This window comes from Pararge aegeria, chromosome 6 (genome assembly GCF_905163445.1).
Source record: "Pararge aegeria chromosome 6, ilParAegt1.1, whole genome shotgun sequence".
Classification (NCBI taxonomy): Eukaryota; Metazoa; Arthropoda; class Insecta; order Lepidoptera; family Nymphalidae; genus Pararge; species Pararge aegeria.
Genome location: NC_053185.1, coordinates 15,105,313 through 15,125,572, shown reverse-complemented (window position 1 = coordinate 15,125,572; position 20,260 = coordinate 15,105,313). Strand labels below are relative to the sequence as shown.

Below are 20,260 nucleotides of genomic sequence, written 5' to 3'. Positions count from 1 at the left end.
AATCATGAAAAACTAAGGATGAGCTGTGTCTATAATCGCTATCGATAATATTTATACCATTTATATATTTCAGTACTGTTTAATGTTAATTTTATGGTGAACACGATGTGGTGATAATATTTATATTGTTGTTTATTTGTGAGAATAAAAAAAACTATTATTGTTAGGCACCTGGGGCTGGGGCTTTAGGGAAATTTTATGGTGAGGATTCTAGAGTCGAACTGGCTGAATTAAAGCAGTAATAGAAAAAAAAAAACATTTCATTATCTTGGTATTTATTTTTATTCTTTTTAACAACACATACTCAATATTTTACAGAAACGTATAGGTATGACAATCAGAGTAGTAACATAGTAATAGTTTTAATATTTAAATGCGTATATAATTATTGATCTGTGTATGTGATTTAGAGAAATAATTTCAGTGAATCCACATAATTTACAACAAAACTATATTACGCATCGTTTTTACATTTATGTAAGAAACAATAATTGCACATATTTACGAGAAGCGCGTCAAATTATACAATAGCAAAATAACGATAATCCATTTCGATTTGAGCTATCACATCCTCAAAGGTAACAATAAATAACATGTAACATAATCACAGCAAGTGAACATTGGCTAACAAAGAAATTATTAATTTTACACTAAATTGGTTATCAATTAATGACTGAATTCTTTAACTTACTTGATCTAATGAGATCGCTTTTATTTTCTAATATAAATATTAACGTCCTTACGACGTGACAACTATATATTCACAATTTATTTACAAAGTGACTAGAGTCTTCTAAAAGTTTGTTAATTTTCGTTTCGTTTTCTCCTATACCAATAATAGTCTTAATACGTCAGCGGTCGGGTGCTCCTGCGGAAGCATTTGGCACATACCCAGTATGAACATAAACGCAGTAGGTATAACATTCTTATTCGCTATTTAAGATTCTTTGTTCGGCAAAACGACCTTACATTTTCACTAAACACCGGCTACTTTGGCTTGTAGCCCGGTATCTATAACATAATCTAGTTAGTGAATTACGTACATATTTACACATTATATCCCTTTTGGTATGTTGTGTGGGGCTAAAATCGCTTAATACACTTGTATAAACTTTCCCTAACATTAACTTACTATAAGCATAATACGAGTAACAGTGTTTAAAATTCATTTAAATTTAAGTCCACCTTAATGATAAATAGTCGAACTTTTCGAACTTTAACGCGATGACTCACGAAAGTCACACATCGTATACAACGTTTTATAAAATAGACATCATTATCTAATTAGAACACATAACGTCCGAAGGACCCTTCGCACGGGCAATACACTGTACACAACTAGATTTTCATTGTTCACTGTATTCGATTCGACATATAATGTCAACAGTCTTTATAGTTCACCTTTGGTAAATAGCTTTTTAAACTGTTTATATTATTCGCACTCGCGTTTCCTTTTTCAAATAAGCTCCGCCGATTCTATGATGGCCAACGAAATCACTGTCGCTCGTTTTCGGCGGCGCTGGGCGACACTTAAATAGGCGTGGGAAGCACTGTGAAGTCCTGAAGTGCATTTTTCACCGTTTCATAGATTGGTCGATTCTCATCGGGACAGTAGCCATCAGGAGAGCAAAGAGTCTGTAATTTGGTCAGATATGAGTCAAAGTTGTCATATGGAGGTTTCTCCCCGGGTCCTGGAGCAGGGGGCGCCCCGGGTGTTCCTAGAGCAGTGGGTGCGGGAGCGGTGCCTCCACCAGGAAGCCGAACGGTTTCCAATAAAGTTATAACATTATTGCAAAGGCCCTTGTAATATTCGTGGAAATTATTGTTGGTGTGGTGCATTTGTTGATTCTCCTGTAAATAATAATTATATTGAACAAAGTTGCTACTGGCTTCCAAGACATGGATATTTGGGGAGATTTGATCGAAAAACTTTTAAAAATTATAATCTAATTCGAAAAATGGCTCTTCTTTAGAGTAGCTACTTTATTTGTTAGTAATAAAGCGGTACTCACAAATGCAAGTGATGTTAGTAGCACTCAAAGTTGGATGTTTGGAGCCATGACTGTACCATCTACGTTATACAGATAAAGATAGATATAGTAAAATTTTGATCATAAATGAGTCTGATTCTGAGAATGTTTTGTGTTTTTGAAATAATTATTATCAAATGTGAATTTAACTTACTCTTTCTCCATGGCTGAGTTGCGATTCCATAGCATTGATATCAGATTTTAAGCGAATCATTTGCGATTCAACTTTAGCGTTCTCACGTTGAAGTTCAGTTATTTCTTGTTCCAATGTCATAAGATCTTCGCCGTTTCCAGTTTGCATGGTTATATCGGTACCTAAAATTAAGACATATTTATTACATTCAAATAAACAATCATTTTCCAAATATAAACTTTTAACTGAAAATGTTTCAATAAAAACCAGAACAAACCTGAATATGATTTGGGATATAGCGGCGTGATATCGTCAGGGTATTTGGGCTTTTTCGGCGGTGTCGGTGTTGTAGCTCCAGCTATCGGACATCCGGACAGCGAGCGGTGTGTCAGAAATGATCCGTTCAAGTGTCCGGATCCATCACATCCCGGCGTCGGACAGTTTACGCCGTCAAATTTGATTGCGGATGCCGCCGCAGCTACGGCCGCTTTGTGCTGTTCCACTGTTCCTCCACTTTCTAGTACCCGCATTTTGTTGCGGTTCGCGATCGGGCACCCGGAAGCGCTATGGAGAAAGCAATAATTATAAAAACTTCTGTATAGCATTTGGATAAGCATTGGGGGTCAAAGAACGGTTTCTACGGTTATAGCGGTAAATATATCGTTTTAATAAAACAAAATAGTAACATTTCGATATAAGTTGTCATCACGTCGCAAGATTATCGTCCTAAATGAGATTAGATGGAACGTATAAGCAAAATAATTTTTACTTTTTGATCGAAACTTTTGTTCCCCATAAGTCTCTTAGCTCAACTAAACTGACATTTCTAACAATAGAGTCGTACATATGTACAGTTTTTGTAAGCGAATTAGTATCAGTATAAACCTTTTATTGTTATTTTTCATACTACCATTTTTGCATTACCATACTACAATATTCAATATGGATTAGTAACATCGACGTCTAGATTCCACGGCAATTTTATTATATTATTTGATACGAAATGCATCTTGTAATTTAGCTTTTTTGACACGTCGTCATAATGTAGTTGTGTTTTTTAATATACAAACATTGTCTTACGACGTTTTGACAGTTGTTGTATAGAAAATCTGGCAAATTGATTACTCAAGCAGGTCATCTACAGATTCATTTAAAAGCTCTATCGATTTAAGTTTACACATCACCCTAAGAACTGTAACTATAGTAATTTATAAATTATTTTCTATGTAGATTCTTAATTGAACTTTCATTTATCAGACGTCGTACCTAGTAGTTCATTATTTATTTTCTTTACTTACCTTCGATGCGACAAGAATTTCCCGGTAGCGTGTCCAGAACCGTCACAGCCCGGTATTGGGCATCTATGCAGCGTGCAAATACCAATAAACTTATACTTAGTTAAGGGATTCTCAATTTCTCAGAGATAAATAATTAGTGGCTCAATGTGGTATGTTAGGTATAAAATTATAAAAGTATGTAAGCCAAGAATCGTCTCTATCAAACTTAGTCAGTCAGAAATTAAATTTCATTCACAGTTATCATTTGAAAGAGTAAGTAGATAGATACATATATTTTATTATTTCTCTTACATCCAGACACAAAATGCAGGTAATGAGACGGGAGGTTAAAGTTTTCCCATGCAGTGCGAAATTATTCAGACCCGAAATATCGACCGACTGTATGTTTTACTGACGCAGTGCGTTGTATTTTACATGCCCTTAAATTCTACAAGAATTTCATCCAGAGCTATTTATTAGAAATCATGTAATGCCTACCTATCGGATCGTGAAAAACATACTCAAAAACAATTTCTGTCGCCGCGCAAACAGATAAACTTGTCTTGTGTAAGATACTAGTTTAATATATTATTTTACAATAAATAGAAAATCAACCCGTAGACACTTTTTGAGTATATTCTGCACGATAGGATTGCCAATGAAAATGTGTTCTGTGCAAGTAACTAGAAATTAAATGTTGTCATTGAAGACACGAGCAAAACTAATTTATGATTATAATTGCGCGAGTAAATGCACTTTTAACTTGCATGTGTAGAACACAGCCCACGGCATTTCTTATGAAATTTACGAAAAACAAGTACTGAAAATTTAATCCAACTGTGCCAGATGTGGCAATGGGACGACTGGGTCCAATTGCCGGTAACGGTTACAAAGACCGCAGTCTTTGTGATGGTTTCTGGTGTCGACAGCAAGAAGTGTCTACGTTTGCGCAGGGCCTGATTTATTGCGAGAATTCTGCGACGGGATTTTTCCCATGTTTGGGAGAGCTTTCAACCCGAAGTTATCTAGCTCACCTAAGAGGCTCCGAGTCTTGTCCATCCCTCGGCTTGCTTTTCGGTTTGTTAGCTCTGGGGCAGCCGGAGAGCGACCGGTGTGAGGAGTAGTTCCCGGTGACGTGGCCCGAACCGTCACAACCGGGCGTGGGGCATTTGAGCTCCTGCGAATGGGGCTGGAGCTGCGAGCGGTCGGCGCGTGGACATCCGGAGAGACTGCACATATACAAACTGCTTACAATGGCGTGACGGAGTAACTTGCGGCAACTTACGATAAGTAAAGTTTTTTCGTTGCGATCTTAATAACTTTAACTCGTGTAAAGTTAGTGACCAGACCCTGACAGTGATGAATTAAGACTAATCAACTTCTCTAGTGGTTCGGAGAGCATGTTAGGAAATCCCTATCCATTCCCTTTAGATATTATAAATGCGAAAGTGTATTTCATATTTTATTGGTTTGCCCTTCTATCACGTACCTACATAGTTGCGGATTTCCGTGCTTGTATTGAGATATCTCAAAGGCCGGGGAGTGACATACCCAACTTTGTTTGATACCTCGTCATTTTAAAATGGCTAAACCGATTTTGATGGTAATGGTGAATTTGTTAGTTTGTCCTTCATTCAGCAACTATCGCATTTATAAAACTACTACCAATGTCTTTATGCAAAAAGTTCATCAGATCAATACATAGGGTCCCAGCAAACCCTACACGTAAAACATGGCGGCCTGTCAAAATTGGGTAAGAATAATAAAGCACATCATGGACCGAAACGGAGAAAATTTAAAATATCGAAAATAAATTTATTTGTGTAGCTGCAGGTAAACTTGTGACTATTGATAGAGACAACGTATTCTTACCTAGCTGAACTTTTTCTAAAGCGAGATTTTTATTCATCATTAAATGTGCATGAAAGGAAAACTTAACTATTTATCGAATATATAAAATAATATTTAGGTACGAAGGTTCATAGAAGCTAAATTTCAAATAAAATAACTTAACTGTTTATCAAATATATAAAATAATATTTAGGTATGTACCTACATAGAAGCTAAGTGTCAATTAAACTGTAGAAACGTTTCTGTTAACCTTAACTTTTACAAACTTTCAATCTTAAAACTCTAACAAGTAATTAAGTATTAAGTAGGTACCTACTTTAATAGCTCCTGTAAGTAATTAGTAATATGCCCAAAAATAAATGTAAATAATAAGTGTATAAAAAAAAACAGATACTTATGTCACAAAAGCATGCGATCATTTTAAAATCGATATTATCCTAAAATGTACTAATTTTTTTAACAAAGTAACTACCTAACCTAAATAACAAAAAAAAATTAACAATACGTACTGGGGTTAGTCTAAGTGTATTTTAATTTTAAATAATTAAACAACGTTACGAATTGTGCGGAATGATGTGATGGTAAAATTATACTTTATAAACATTCGTAACTCTTACATATGAGGAAATGTTTAGTTATTTATGATAGGTACAAGTACGCAATAGTTTTAGTTGTTATCAATTACCTAATACGTTTATCAAGTTTTCCCACTAAATGCCTCCTTATACTACCCTTTCGATGACATAAAATATTACCGTATAACCTTTGTTGGCTGCAGTATGGTAATAATATGTTTATCGCACAGTCTGCCATAATAATACCCGATCTACTTTGAAGTGTAGACGACGTTTACAGATTCAATTAATGAGCAAGTGTAGCGAATTTTTTTGACAGTATCGAGTAGTAATAATATCGGGAGCTCTCTTGGATGCTGAACAGATGTAGAGCTAAATATATTACGTTTATCGGAAGCGGCTATAAATGTTTACTTTAAGCTGTCCTCGTATACTTAAAGGGGAATGTGAAAGTGCTTTAAAGGAATGATAAAAATAATCTGGAGTGTGAAGTATCTGTGAAGTTTTACGAGCGAGTTTGCATCTCTACGCTAAAATTAGCATACCTATTGTTTATGGATCTTCATTCAGTGCATTTTGTTTCTACTTAGGTTTAACTACGTACTTTATACGTCTTAACTGAGAATTAAAATGCTGTTTTCGTACTTTCACTTCTGTTAAGTGCTGAAAGATTTTCTCTTATTCTTAATCCTTTAGAAACTACTCTCCAAAATAGCTAATTGGTACTAATATTAATATATTATTTCCCAGGTACTTACTAGTTCACATCATTATTTGTATTGCTTATACAAGTGTCATTGATGTTTTAATGCAGAACAAAGTTTCGCCTACAAGTAGGTAACATAAATACATAAGTATTCATATGACTTGATGATGCTGAAATAAAAATCTTATCGCGAATACCTACTGTGTTAGAATCAAAAGCCAAAACTAAAACGCGCAAGTCGAGTAACATCTAGACGATTTCACATTAGCGTTTCGTCATGCGGTTAGTTTACAGCGAAACCTCGAGCACAGCAAATTGATGACGGAAATGTGCAAAGTGGAACATATAGCACAAATTGTCATTGTAATATTATACGGCGAATATTGCATCGTGCCGCTAATATTGCTCTGAGTTGATAGTTTAGTTGTGTTGCTGATATTGCGTTGCGCTGGTAATATTGCGCTTGATGGCTAATATTGCTGGAATATTTGCGTGCGCAAATATCGCCGCTTGCCTGCGGTGTGTCGCGAAGTTGCCTGAAATGTGACCGGAGCCGTCGCAGCACTCGACGGGGCACTGGATTAGTTCTCTCGACTCTCGTATCCGGTAACCCGGTTTTCCATAATAGTCGTCGCGTTGATAGCTATTGTAAATAAATATAAAATAAAACAAAAACAATAAACGATAACACAGACACAACAAAAAAAAGAAAACAAACGAAACGGAACAATAAAAACTTTACATACAATTGTATACTATTCTGTATTTGTTACGAATGCTCTAATTATAAAAACAAATTTCCGCCTACATTTCGTACCGTTGTTTATATATATATATTATGTAGAGTGTCATTAAGTCATTAAGATATAGATGAGGTAGCAAAAAGTATAAACTGGGTTATAATAAAATCGTACTGCCTCTTACATGGTCACTGTTTACGTAAAAATAATAAATGTTTATTTTAACAATGTAGGTTGGTTTTGTAGCAATAATAAAATATTGCCGGGTGCAAAAAATATATATTAACAATTCACGATCGTACCGTACATACGGAACGTAGTAAGTAAGGTAGTTAAGTCTCACCTGTTTCGTCGCATAGTTGGATTTGTGGCACGTTAGACTGTTGTATATCTTATCTCTATTTACTTATAATGTGGAGCGAACGCAACAGCGTGCGCGCACGCGGCCGCTGGTATATTTAGACTGATCCATCGAGTGTGAGTAGTACGACTTTGCTATGAGATACGTTCGAAATCCCACACTATGAAACAATTATTGTGTGATGATTCCTTTGACTGTTCATACGTTCGCAAGAAAAAAAACTAATAGAAAAATTTTTACATATCTTTTGTAATTAATTAATATGTAAATATATGTATTTGTCTATTAAGTTATTTTACATATAATAAACCGAGTGCATACAAAAAGGATGGTGTTGCGCTCTAAATATGGCATAACTTCTTTATTTCTTATATGCAAAACGTGAATGTTGCACTAAAACTGCAATACTTAAGTATATTTAGGTAAGTATTTTTTTGAGTAATTAAAAGGCAATGAACCTAAGTCTCGACTTCACTTTCGGGGGGCCAAGTTCGAATCTCAGCATGCACCTCTACCTTTCTAAGTTATGTGCGTTTTAAGTAATTAAAATATCATTTGCTCTAACGGCGAAGGAAAACATCGCGAGGAAACCTGCATGCCATAGAGTTTTAATAATGTTCTTAAAGGTGTGTGGAGTCCACCAATCCGCACTTGGTCAGCGTGGTGGACTACGGCCTTAACCCCTTCATATTTGTGGGAGACCTGTGCTCTGTAGTGGGCCGGTAATGAATCTAAGTAGGTATACTGATGTTCATTATGGAGACGTTATATATTGCAACAGTATATTTTTTTGTATAGTGTGTTTATTTGTTTAACTGTCCTTTCTTTACGCCATTAATTTGCAACCATAGCATAGTACCAAAGCATAGTCTACGTTTCATACGAAAAAAAAAAAACGGTTCCAACGGGTTCTTCAAAACCCGTAATATACGCGGGCAATAGCTAACAATTAAATATTTCCTTGTCTAGATTATATTTATAATTAAATTATATTGTTTTAATATATTTTGCCTCAGAGGCTACGTTCGTGACTAGATACTACCGTACCATAAAAGACGCGTCGCCAAGCGATCAAGTATTCTATGATACTGCGTATGGACACCGGGTATGGATTTGATATAACTGCCATACCCCTAACAGGTTAGCCCGCTGTCATCTTAGACTCTATAATCTGTTATCATCAGGTTTGAACGCAGTCAAGTATTGTAAGTAAAAAAAAAAACTTTTCTTTATCACCTATCCATTAGTAACTCTAAATCGTATTAAGAAAATACAAGAATTCTTTGCAAGTTTAAATAAATGCCTTAAAAATGGTTTGAAGGCATTTGCAATACAAATTTAGACAATCTATTAAAAACTTTGTTAATGATCTAAGTTGCGATAAATAAATAAATTTAAGAACGTAAGTTAATGGTTTTCTGCAAATAAGATGAATTAATATGTTTTTTAATTATATTGCTGTAGTAGGCAGGCAGCGCAACCGTTGAGTATTTTTTCCAGTAGAACCTGTAATACGATCTGGTGGTAGAGCCACTAAACATTTAGGCAAACGTTATATCTTTATTTCTAATCTGTACTAGAAATAAACATTTCTATAGATATTGTAGATACAATTAATCTTTCTTCTTCTTTCTGTTCTTCGCTGAATCTAAATGTTTTATAATACTTATATTTATATATGGCTCATTATAAAAATTCGACATCCGAGAGATCGAATTTGTAAACCTTCTATTTGTTTTGTATGCTAGACATTCTGTATTTCATATAGAGCAACGAGGTATTTTATTTGGTATTTTATGCTGTTAGTTCTTCGATTTATTTTTTATGTCAGCGTATTAATTTGATCCAAATTTACAGGAGACCAGTTTCTACGCTATCGCACGTATTTTTATAGAGTTATAGACGGTTATAGGCGGAACACCAAAAAGTATGAACTTCTTCAGCTTATCGTACAAGGTAAAGTGGCAGGCAGAAGAAGGCCTGGCCGAAGAAGAATATCATGGCTCAAAAATCTACGACAATGGTTTGGAAAGAGCACCAAATCATTATTTAGACCAGCGGTGTCCAAGGTAGAGATAGCCCTAATGATTGCCAACCTTCGTAAGGAGACGGCATAAGAAGAAGAATAGACGATTGTAATATCTGTCAAAGAAGATAAAATATAATGTTTAGAACTGTTTTCTGTAATGGTAATGTAATAACCATCAGTAATGGTTAGAGTTCAAAGAGAGTTGAAGTTAACTTTCACGAGATTTATTAATTATCCATGTTTGCTAATTATGAAGTTTTACAATCTTCAATGATAAATTGCCGAATGGAATATTACAAATTAAAATCGGAGTTCTATCCAAAGTATTCTTAAGATAAAGAATCATACGCGCCCTTACTTTAAAAGCACAATGACATTTGAAAATACCTTGTAATAAACAATAGGTATTTAAAAAAAAAACCTACAACTTCTACTGAGTATAATCGTCCACTCAGCTTATTGTTAAAGCAGCTTATTATGTAAACTATCGTTACATACACGTTTGTGTAAATCTATTATTTTATATGTAGGACCAAACTGAAAACTGAAATGTTTTACAATTGCATAAATACAGATTAACGTTATCTTTTTAGCTTGGTAACTGGATAAGTTACATAAGGGGCTTAACCGGATCGAAGCGATTAGGATTTTATGGAAAGTAGTATCATAGGTAATATTAAACCTCTTACCCCAAATGAATGTTCCGTCTTCGTTCCGCCGTGATAAGTGTCTGGAAGAATGCTGGTAGAATGATATGGCTTTAAGGGCATATTCACCTGCTATCCTTGGGTTTGTCGTGCGGTGCGTGCGGCGGTGGCATGTAGCAGGGCGGGGAGTAGGGTGGCGCGTGCGGCGGGTACGCGGGTGGCGGGGGGTACGCGCCGCACTGGTACTGGTAGCCGCCGTAACCTGCGGCTGCCGCTGCCGCGGCGTAGTCAGGTTGCGCGAGACCGTAGCCGGCGACAGGGTGAGGACTGACACCGCCGTAACCTGGGTGCAAGCGTCCATCATCATCATTTGCCTATTAAAACACCATATCTCGCTACAGGCCTCTCTCAAGTATTTTATTGATAATATTCGACGGAACAAGCAGATGGATGTAAGTGTAAAACCATTTCCTATAAACACTGCAATACTTCGCAGGGCATGCAAGGAACACGACCGTCATAGTACCCTGCGTCCATCAGTCTTACGTATATAGGTACTTGGCGTAGAAACGTTAAACCTAATGTGCCTGTAATAACACTGCCAACCACGCTCTATAGACCGGAACACAGAAATGTTTCTTTGCGGCAGAAATTTGCATGATTGTCGGCTGTAGGGCCTTAGGAAAAGGTGAACTTCAGTTTAGGTGACGATTGGAGTGACGGGAGGTCGGACGATGTTTCGTGTTTACAACACGATCCCATTATACGATTTTTATGGAGGGGACTCTAGTTGTCTTTTATTTGGTTCTTGAACAGTACCAAAGTAAATAATAATTTCTAACAAAACGTGTAATTAATTTTGTAGGTACAGGAAAAGTATATTATCAGGTCCAGAACGCTGATAATTCCTGGCAAATTTTAATTAATGCGCGAAAAGGTCTCGTTTCGCACTTAAACGCATAATAATTTTTATATGTACACATTAAAATTACACGAGTGGTAGTCCCAGACATTGTCTGCGTAAAAGTTGTTGTAAGACGCAAAATTTTCCTATAACCATTTTCCCTATTCTGTAGGGTTGTTTAAAACAAAACGATTTCAATTGGTTTTCAATCTATTCAATTTATGAAAAATGAGAATTTTCATACCGAAACATAGTACTTTTATACGATTTTCCATTTTTTGGTTCACCTTATACGTGGTACATTTTACAGAAGCTGTTTCTTAGAGGATTCTAACACTAACGAATAAGTCTTCTACCTATATAGTACAACTATGTGCTATGCATATAACGACTGGAAAAAAGCATTTCATTCAATAAAGTTTTTTTAGTTGCCTTACTCCGTACGATATTTTATCAGGTAAGTAGGTACAGTATTTTAGTAGAACACAATACGCTCCACCATAGTCGGGTAAAAAGACGCCTGCTGCGTAGAATTAGCATAGTACCGCGACTGCGGCTTGCAATGCAAGCGGGAGTGATTAGTGCGGTCCCTCTTAATTTGTATCGCATGTTTTACGGTACCCACGCAAATGTGTGATGCTATCTCGCTAAATTGGAACGAAACGCGCTACTTTTTGATGTAAAACATCTGTTGGCATTTAAATATGCCCTCTTATGCCGTCACGGTAAACGGCACGATGCTCTTTTTTGTCGTCATACTGTTGCCCCTAATGTCAATTTCCATTCGTGGGTTGGTTTCCGCACGCGTTTTTTTCTATTTATGCATAAACATATTCTTGATTTATGCTATAATTTAAGTTATGAGACAAAAAGGTGGATTTCAACAAGTAACGAAACGGACTTTTTCTTTATCGTTGTCATTAACTTTTCTTGGTTTTTAAGCACATCATCTATAAATAGATAAATTTGATTTCGATAGAAAAACATTTATACAAAAAGAACCATCTAGAATAAAAATAAATAAGAGGAAAAACGTAACTAATTGGGCAAGTAGGTATTATAAGATACAACTTTTTTTCGAATTACTATAAAGTTATAAATACATCAAAAACTACATATGTTACTTATCTAATTATGGCATCTTTATATCTGAAACACTTGTGAAGAGTTACTTTGAAAATATTACTTACCAGCAGTGTCTCTATGGTATGCTTCTAAATAAGGATGGCTTCCACCACTGTCTGGCGTTGATTCTCGACTGTAGGAAACGCCGCCAGGAAAACTTCTACTGTTGACAAAATAATTTAATTGATTCAGTTGCATATTTCGCTTAACCATAATAATTTAAAATCTAACATCTGTTAATCTAAAACATCCTTAGACATGCATTATTATATGTTTGAAAATTAGCAGGAGGTATGTGCAAATGATAAAAGTACAACCTATGTTAATGCCTCACCTATGTGGTAAACGGGACACACTAAGGTCGAGAGTCTGGCCTTGTGGACTGGGGACTTGAGGACTGGCTGTGAGCTGAGGCGAGGCGCCGGGCTGTGGACTGCCCCGGGGCCCGCCCACACTCCCTCCACCGGCGCTCGTGTACACCGGTGATGCGTATGGACCCTGTTGCATAAATCGGCTTTATCAGAACACTGTTCATTGCGATAAAAGATCCTGATCCATTGGCTTGTAAGACCGCTGTCCTATCACCCTCTACAGTCCAGCCCACTAACTGATCAATAGAGAAAGTGCAGTTTTGTGGTACGCGATAACGTCTATTATTTGAATTTTAGACCCGATTCCCGATTGTTGAACTTTAGTTGAATTATGTCGCTTACTCACCAATGATTCAGGGCAATGAAACTCAAATTTGACGTCGTTCAAATTGATCTCACCTGTGGACTACCATTAGAGGTAGAAAGATCTATGGCCGGGCGCGGATCTCTGGGATCCCTCCCTGTAGGACTGCGCGGTCGCTGCGCCTGTGCTGCAGCAATCTTCACTGACAGATTGATCGCCGAGAAGCCTGGGGGCACACCCGGTCCCATCGCGCTCACGCCGCCTACTCCACCAGCTTCGTAATGGTACATTGGTCTGGACGGACAAGTCGTTACGACTTACAAAACATCTCAATTTTGCCTCAGACACGGGTTTAGATTTAATTCGCGTATTTAAATAACATAAATGGTTTTAAAAAACAAAGAGGTTTACTCTATAAAATCCCGTTTACCACATTAAGGCATTAGAATAAATTGCTTAAATATTCATGGTGATATTTGGAGATGGTAATTTCACGTACCTAGGATATATGGGTCCAGTACTCGCTTCTTGCTCTGACTGGTCAGTTTTCATGGGCGTGGGTAGGTGAGGGTCGTGGTAACGTTCCTCCTCCCACCCGTAGGGTCGTTGCGGACACTGCGCCGGGTCATACCGCTCGAAAGCTGGCGCGCCTTCGTAGCATCGAGATTCGTAGCCGTATCGAGCTTCGTTCATTTGACTAAGAGGAGAGATACCGTGAATGAGTAACGATTAGATCGACATTACATCTCAGATATTGATATTTCAAAGAAGTTCAGACAGATTGTGCTCATTATTTACTTAAAGTAAAAGTTTTGTCAAGTCAAGTACTTGACAAAACTAAGAGCCCCAGAATATAGAAAAGCTGACCTCTTTTTGCCTCGGTCCTATGAGGAGGGTAACAACAAGCAATATATTATAACATTCAAACTTCTCATAAAATTTTATAAAATTATGTATGCCGCGTATACGACAGGCGTGATCGTTGTAAATCAATTTTGTGGTAGAGTATATATCTAAAAAAACTGAACTTACTGATGAAGTTGGTTAACATACTGCGTGTTTAATTCCTAGTTAGGGTCAAATAGGTCAATTAGGTTAAAATTGTCAACCTCAGGCACCAGCCGTTGGTCCATAACAATAATACTAACATGTGATAATAAGCGTGAAAGCCCGCAAACCCTTAATGAAGTAGAGCTAAGGATCTTCTATAACAGAAAACCCCTGTAGTCAGCAGTGGCTCTTTAATAAAACATGATGATAGGAGCAAACCAAATTTGCTGTGTAAAAAATATTACAGAGTTTGACGACGATGATCTAAGGATAAGATCTTAGATTTTTAAACCATTAAACTTCTCCCGTTTAGTGGGATCAGTGGCATTGTTCAGTAGTGTGCTTAAAAGAGGAGTAACTAGTTCGTACGGCTGTATATACGTAATCCTGTTTGTGTTACCTGTAAGACCGCACATGGTCATCGGGCGGTCGTTCGTAGGGCGATCTCTGATCTGGTGGCGCGCCGTACCCGGCGTGGCGCGTCTCCATCCCGGGAGAGTCGCGCTCGGGCTCGGCGGCCTCTCTCTTGGGCACCAGCAGCTCGGGGGCTTCGCGTTTCACGGGGGGAGTCCGCGGCGATTCCGCCTGCGGTCGTTCCCGTTCGCGGGAAACACTCCCGCTGTCCGTAGGCGTGGACGGTACCGACACTGAGAGAGAGACTGACACTGGCGCCGGTGCTAGTGCTTGTAATTGCACTGAAATAAAGGTTTTAATTTACTAAAACGTAAAAAGATTTGGAGGAACAGAGCCCTGACTATTTATCTGTGGCATGTACTAACTAGGGCTATGGATTTATAACTGCCATACTTCTATCAGATTGCAGCGTAAAAATAGATGAAACTATGACAACTATTCATATAAATACTGTAAATTCTTTCACATCTGTGCCAGATACTCTTCCAAAGGATATATTTCAGGACTCAGGGTCCAGAATAGACTTACAAATTGAAGTTTACACTTAAGAGTTGTTTGTATTCCCACCAAATTCTATTAATGTGATATTTATAGGTTATTGTTAATAATGCAAGCTGCTTTCAGAAAGTCAAAAACTCATCGAACTTCAATTTATACCTACTGATTGGTGAATAGCATAAATCAAAACTATAAAATGGAAAAGATAATTAGATTCCCTTTGTGACCAAGTAGACTTCTATTTATTACTGAAATATTTACGAAATAAAATGTTGCCAAGTTAAAACCGACTAGGGGCATGGGCTTAATATAATTGCTATACCTATAGGTACTCATAACCGCTACCATGTTAGACTGCATTATTACTTATAATAATAATAATTATAATAGTTCTTAATCGAAGTGATATAAGACACACAGCTTGTTGTTTGTAGACACAAATATAAAATTATTAAATTTAAATTATAAAATTAAGATAATATAAATGTACAACTAACAGCTAACTAAAATGGTCAAAAATGATACTGGGTATCGTTTCACAGATTACTTTGAGTATTATGTTATTAGAGTTTCTAAGGCTCTCCAAAAACGATGCTATCCGAGCACAAACGAGATGAAGAACGATGAGGAGCCCAATTACCACGAGGTCACAGAGCAGTCAAGGTCTAGCTTGAAGTGGAGTAAAAAAAAGGCTGACAATGATGGTCATGGTGAAACAAACCTGGCGGGCGGCCTCTTTGTGAGCGGGCAGCAGCTTTGCGAGCGGCAGCTGTTGGACAGCCTGAGAGCGAGCGGTGTGTGCTTCTGTTCGAGCTGACGTGGCCCCGACCGTTGCACCCCGGCGTTGGACACTTTAGGATTGTCTCGTGCAACGCCAAAACTGCCAGACAAGTTTTCATTAGGAAAATACGCCAAATCTCCCAGACAAACCTTCGTAACAACATTTCACTTAAATCTAAGGCCTCAAAGATAACATAAATTAGCATAGCATTTTGAAATAGTCTCGGATTTAACATAAGAATAATTAAGTATTTTGAATTAATAAATATTTCAAAGAGCCACGTAACCGTGATAAAAAAAAAAATGTATACGCCAATCATTCAAATTCAAATATTGGTCAATCTGCATCGTGACCTACATTTAAAAATGCCACGCGTTTATCACAGAAGAGAAATATTTAAACGGACTAATCAGACGTATATCTATATCAAATTTAGCAAAATAAAAATGTATACGCCAATCATTCAAATTCAAATATTGGTCAATCTGCATCGTGACCTACATTTAAAAATGCCACGCGTTTATCACAGAAGAGAAATATTTAAACGGACTAATCAGACGTATATCTATATCAAATTTAGCAAAAAAAAAATGTATACGCCAATCATTCAAATTCAAATATTGGTCAATCTGCATCGTGACCTACATTTAAAAATGCCACGCGTTTATCACAGAAGAGAAATATTTAAACGGACTAATCAGACGTATATCTATATCAAATTTAGCAAAAAAAAAATGTATACGCCAATCATTCAAATTCAAATATTGGTCAATCTGCATCGTGACCTACATTTAAAAATGCCACGCGTTTATCACAGAAGAGAAATATTTAAACGGACTAATCAGACGTATATCTATATCAAATTTAGCAAAAAAAAAATGTATACGCCAATCATTCAAATTCAAATATTGGTCAATCTGCATCGTGACCTACATTTAAAAATGCCACGCGTTTATCACAGAAAGGAAATATTTAAATGAACTAATCAGATAAGTCTGATATAAGTATCTATATCAAATTTGGTAAGGTGAATGATGATTTGAATGGCTAATAACTTATAAATTTTTAACATAAGAGAAACGTGAAATCAAAGGGAAGGTGAATTTTAAAATTTTCCACTCATATTAAACCATAGCTTATTCTGAATGTCATATGTGTACTAATTAATTGTTCTGATTTCGTAATGAGATTAGTAATGTTCTCTTAATATACTCCTGCTTACGAGTAGCTATACATGCCTATAATAAATGACTGATAACGGATAGGTTATAATATATATTATGATATAAATAGTTATTCTATAAATAGGATGCTGCAAAAAGTGATTAACAGAATCTTTTAACCAACAACATAACGCTAAATGAAAAATGGCAACAAATAATTACATCGAATACAAAAGGAAACGAAATAAACAGAAATAGCTTCAAAACTGCGTTTTCTACAAACTACCACATTCAAAACTGCTTATAGCTTATAATTTTACTTACTCTCAGGTGTGACTTTATCCTTTCTTGGGCATCCTGACAGACTGAAGGACAAATAAGTTTCATGTCAAACCCAATTTTAATTTAGATTTTTACTTTCTATTATAACTTTATGTATAAGAATGTTTCCATTGTAAGAATTTAAATGCAACATCATTAAATTAACAAAGAAGTCATCACAAAGGTATATAGCATAGCGAGGTAATAGTATCTATATGTTTGGACGTCATAGCTGAAATACATGAAATTTTCCAGCTTACCTGCGGTGGTGCGTATACAGGCCAGTAACGTGGCCCTGCCCATTGCAACCAGGAGTTGGACACTTGTTGCCTTCTGCGGACAAATCGATGAACAAATTAGTATTTTGTTAATCATCGAGCAGGGCGTGGGAGCGCGATCGATAGAAGCGGGCGTGCCGGCAGGGCGTACCTGCGCAGCACCGCCCACTCTCCGAGACCCACCCCATCCACAACTTAAAAGAAAAAATAAAGAACGCCAGGCGGCTGCGCGGTCCGACTGACAATTTTTCTTTCAAGAGAAGCGGGGCGGTACTATGGCGCCCCGCCCTGTGCCCTGACCCGTTTTTATTGCATGACGTAAATCCGAAATGTGCGAAACGAGGAAAACCTCCACATACATTATATACGACATTGATGTAGGTGGAGTTTAAACGTACTGTATGTGTCGATTGAATTACGAGAAACGTCTTCCGAATGAACGATCATTTATTCCATGTCTTCCTCTCAAATAATTTTCCCCAAGATCAATAATTTTTGTACAAAGTCTGAAGTTACAAACACAAATGTATGTAGTTATGTTTATTTGAAAGTCAGCACATCATAATTATACCAACATATTCACCGTACAAGATCCTATCTCATTTGCGAAAGCAACGTAAACGACCTTGAAACAAACTTTGTCTGCTTCATAACGCGGAGTTGAATGTTATAGTGTCGTAAGGAAGTTTGGCAATGGGTGTCAGAGATGAGCGGTACCTCTGGCTATGGGCGGAGAGAGTGCAGTGAGAGGACGTGAATCTCGAGCTGGCTGAGTAGAAGGCACTGTGCGCGCTTCTTGCAGTGCTGTGGCTGCACGTGATCCCACACCAGCTGGCTGTAGCACAGTGTACTGTTTTGACACTTTGTGAAGTGAACTCTTCTCGTGATCATTTGAATAACCTCCAAAAGGTTCACTGGGAAACGACGATCCATGTATTTTGTGCTTGACTTCTGCTGGAGGTTTGAATGCTGACTGGGTTGAGTAAGGTAACGAAGCTGTTGCAGCTTTGTAAGCGTTATATAAAGATTGTTTGTTAACTGTAATTATTTCAGCCTTTCTTCTTTTAGATTCCCGATCATCGTCATATTTGTCATCATTTCGGTCTGACATATCAATTTCTAACTCATTGGAAGACGAGTCTACCAGTTCATCAAAATTAGGTGTATCATAGTGATTTTGATTTTTTTCACCTCTATCGTAGTTATATTCTATACTACTTTCTCTTTCCATTTTCGGATCTCTGTAGGGCACTTCTACGTTTTCTATTCTCTCACATGCGTGAGATTTAAGTTCATTGTTTTGATGTGTCGAGAAACTTCTTTGTGAGTGTGCGCTATCTGACGATTGTGAAGGGGAGGACGGTAACATTTTATCTGAACGTTTGTCATTAAAAAGATTATCGAAATCGTTGGCATCTTCATTTTCATCACCATTTGGTAGAGATGGCTGATCCCTGGGCCAGCTACTGAGTGACTTTAGTGCATTTTGCGTTCTTTGTAAAAGGGTTTCTGCGTCTTCACTTGGGTGACGTAGGATATTAGGCCGGTGCACGGTGAAATTTCTGTGGTAAGAATCGAATTCATCCCTTCTGTCATCATCAAGAAGTCTTCTTCGCCGCTTATTTGCTGCGTCTTCCTCCATGGACGCTTCACTATCTGTGCGATCTATTCTTCTGTCGTTTACTCTAAAAGCTTCTATATCTACGCCGAAGTCCAGTCGCCTTTTATTTATGTGTGACAACGTCGTCTGTGTGTTCAACGGCGCCGTCCTGGAACAAACAGTTCCATCAGTATCATCCTTACCGGATTACAAAATAGGATGGATTTAAAAAAGTAGTGTACTTGCGATTCGATTTTCCATCCACAACCACAATATTTTTACGCGGAAATGATTCTCGGCGATTCCAGTCGACGTCATCACAATTTAAACACTTGATGATATTTATTTTAAATGCACAAAAATCGTTCCCACGTAAAAACCATTTCACTCAAGAGCTTTCAGACCAATTTAGAGGCAAAAAAAGTTTAAAGAGAAAATACAACAATCGAGGGTAAAGTTCTATATAGTTCTACAAATTAGGAATATTTTATTTATTTTCATTCGTCACGAAGCTGCTTGAAATGAAGTTCATGTGAATGCCAACTGCTATTTAATCGTAAAATTATTTAGTAATTTAAATTTTAACGCACCACGCATATTTTACAGAATTGACGATATTTACTTTATAAGTAAAGTTATAACTTTTCAAAAGTTTTGAGCGAAGTTTATTTGAAAAGATAAATGTCATTATAGCTCTAGTATCTTGACAGGTACCAAATCAAAGGTTTTATATTATTTAAAAAGTAATGTTCGTTCATTTAATATGTATTATTGTTTTAGATCCATGAACTCAATTACTTAATGGATAAAATGGTCGTTAAATAGCACACGCCATACAAAATAAGGCCAATAGCATATATTTATGAATGTTTCCGTAATTTGTCATGAAACGTATTAATAAATTAATAAAAAAAAAACATAAACACAAAGCAAATATCACACTCACACAAATATAGAATAAACTTAAATTATTAGCTAGGATAAAAAATTTAAGTGAATTAATTAAGGTAATTTTGTTGTTGTTTAAGTAGGAATTTAAAAATAGTCGTATTAAAAGAAGTATGATCCCTTGATGTTATATTGATGTGCATAAAAAACTACG

At 36.8% G+C, this 20,260-nt stretch overlaps 1 protein-coding gene across 1 annotated transcript; it reads right to left on the bottom strand.

The window, feature by feature from the left end:
- Positions 1 to 318: 318 nt before the first annotated feature.
- Positions 319 to 18,335, bottom strand: LOC120624715 (myelin transcription factor 1-like protein). Its single transcript, XM_039891399.1, has 14 exons — positions 18,276 to 18,335; positions 17,541 to 17,613; positions 15,737 to 15,895; positions 14,504 to 14,798; positions 13,553 to 13,750; positions 13,149 to 13,347; positions 12,713 to 12,876; positions 12,444 to 12,541; positions 10,479 to 10,692; positions 4,475 to 4,684; positions 3,462 to 3,524; positions 2,441 to 2,727; positions 2,185 to 2,345; positions 319 to 1,851 (listed from the first exon to the last, which is right to left on the bottom strand). The coding sequence occupies exons 2-14, from the start codon at positions 17,581 to 17,583 to the stop codon at positions 1,531 to 1,533; spliced, it is 2,412 nt and encodes an 803-aa protein (XP_039747333.1). The 5' UTR covers positions 17,584 to 17,613; positions 18,276 to 18,335; the 3' UTR covers positions 319 to 1,530.
- Between the last annotated feature and the right edge of the window lie 1,925 nt (positions 18,336 to 20,260).

Excerpts from the sequence above, each read along its gene's own strand:
- LOC120624715 (XM_039891399.1), bottom strand. The coding sequence starts at position 17,583 with ATGGGCAGGGCCACGTTACTGGCCTGTATACGCACCACCGCAG. Across the intron at positions 12,877-13,148 it reads CCTCTAATGGTAGTCCACAG|GGTCCATACGCATCACCGGT; the intron begins GTGAGATCAATT and ends TTTATGCAACAG. Across the intron at positions 1,852-2,184 it reads AACTCAGCCATGGAGAAAGA|GAGAATCAACAAATGCACCA; the intron begins GTAAGTTAAATT and ends TATTATTTACAG.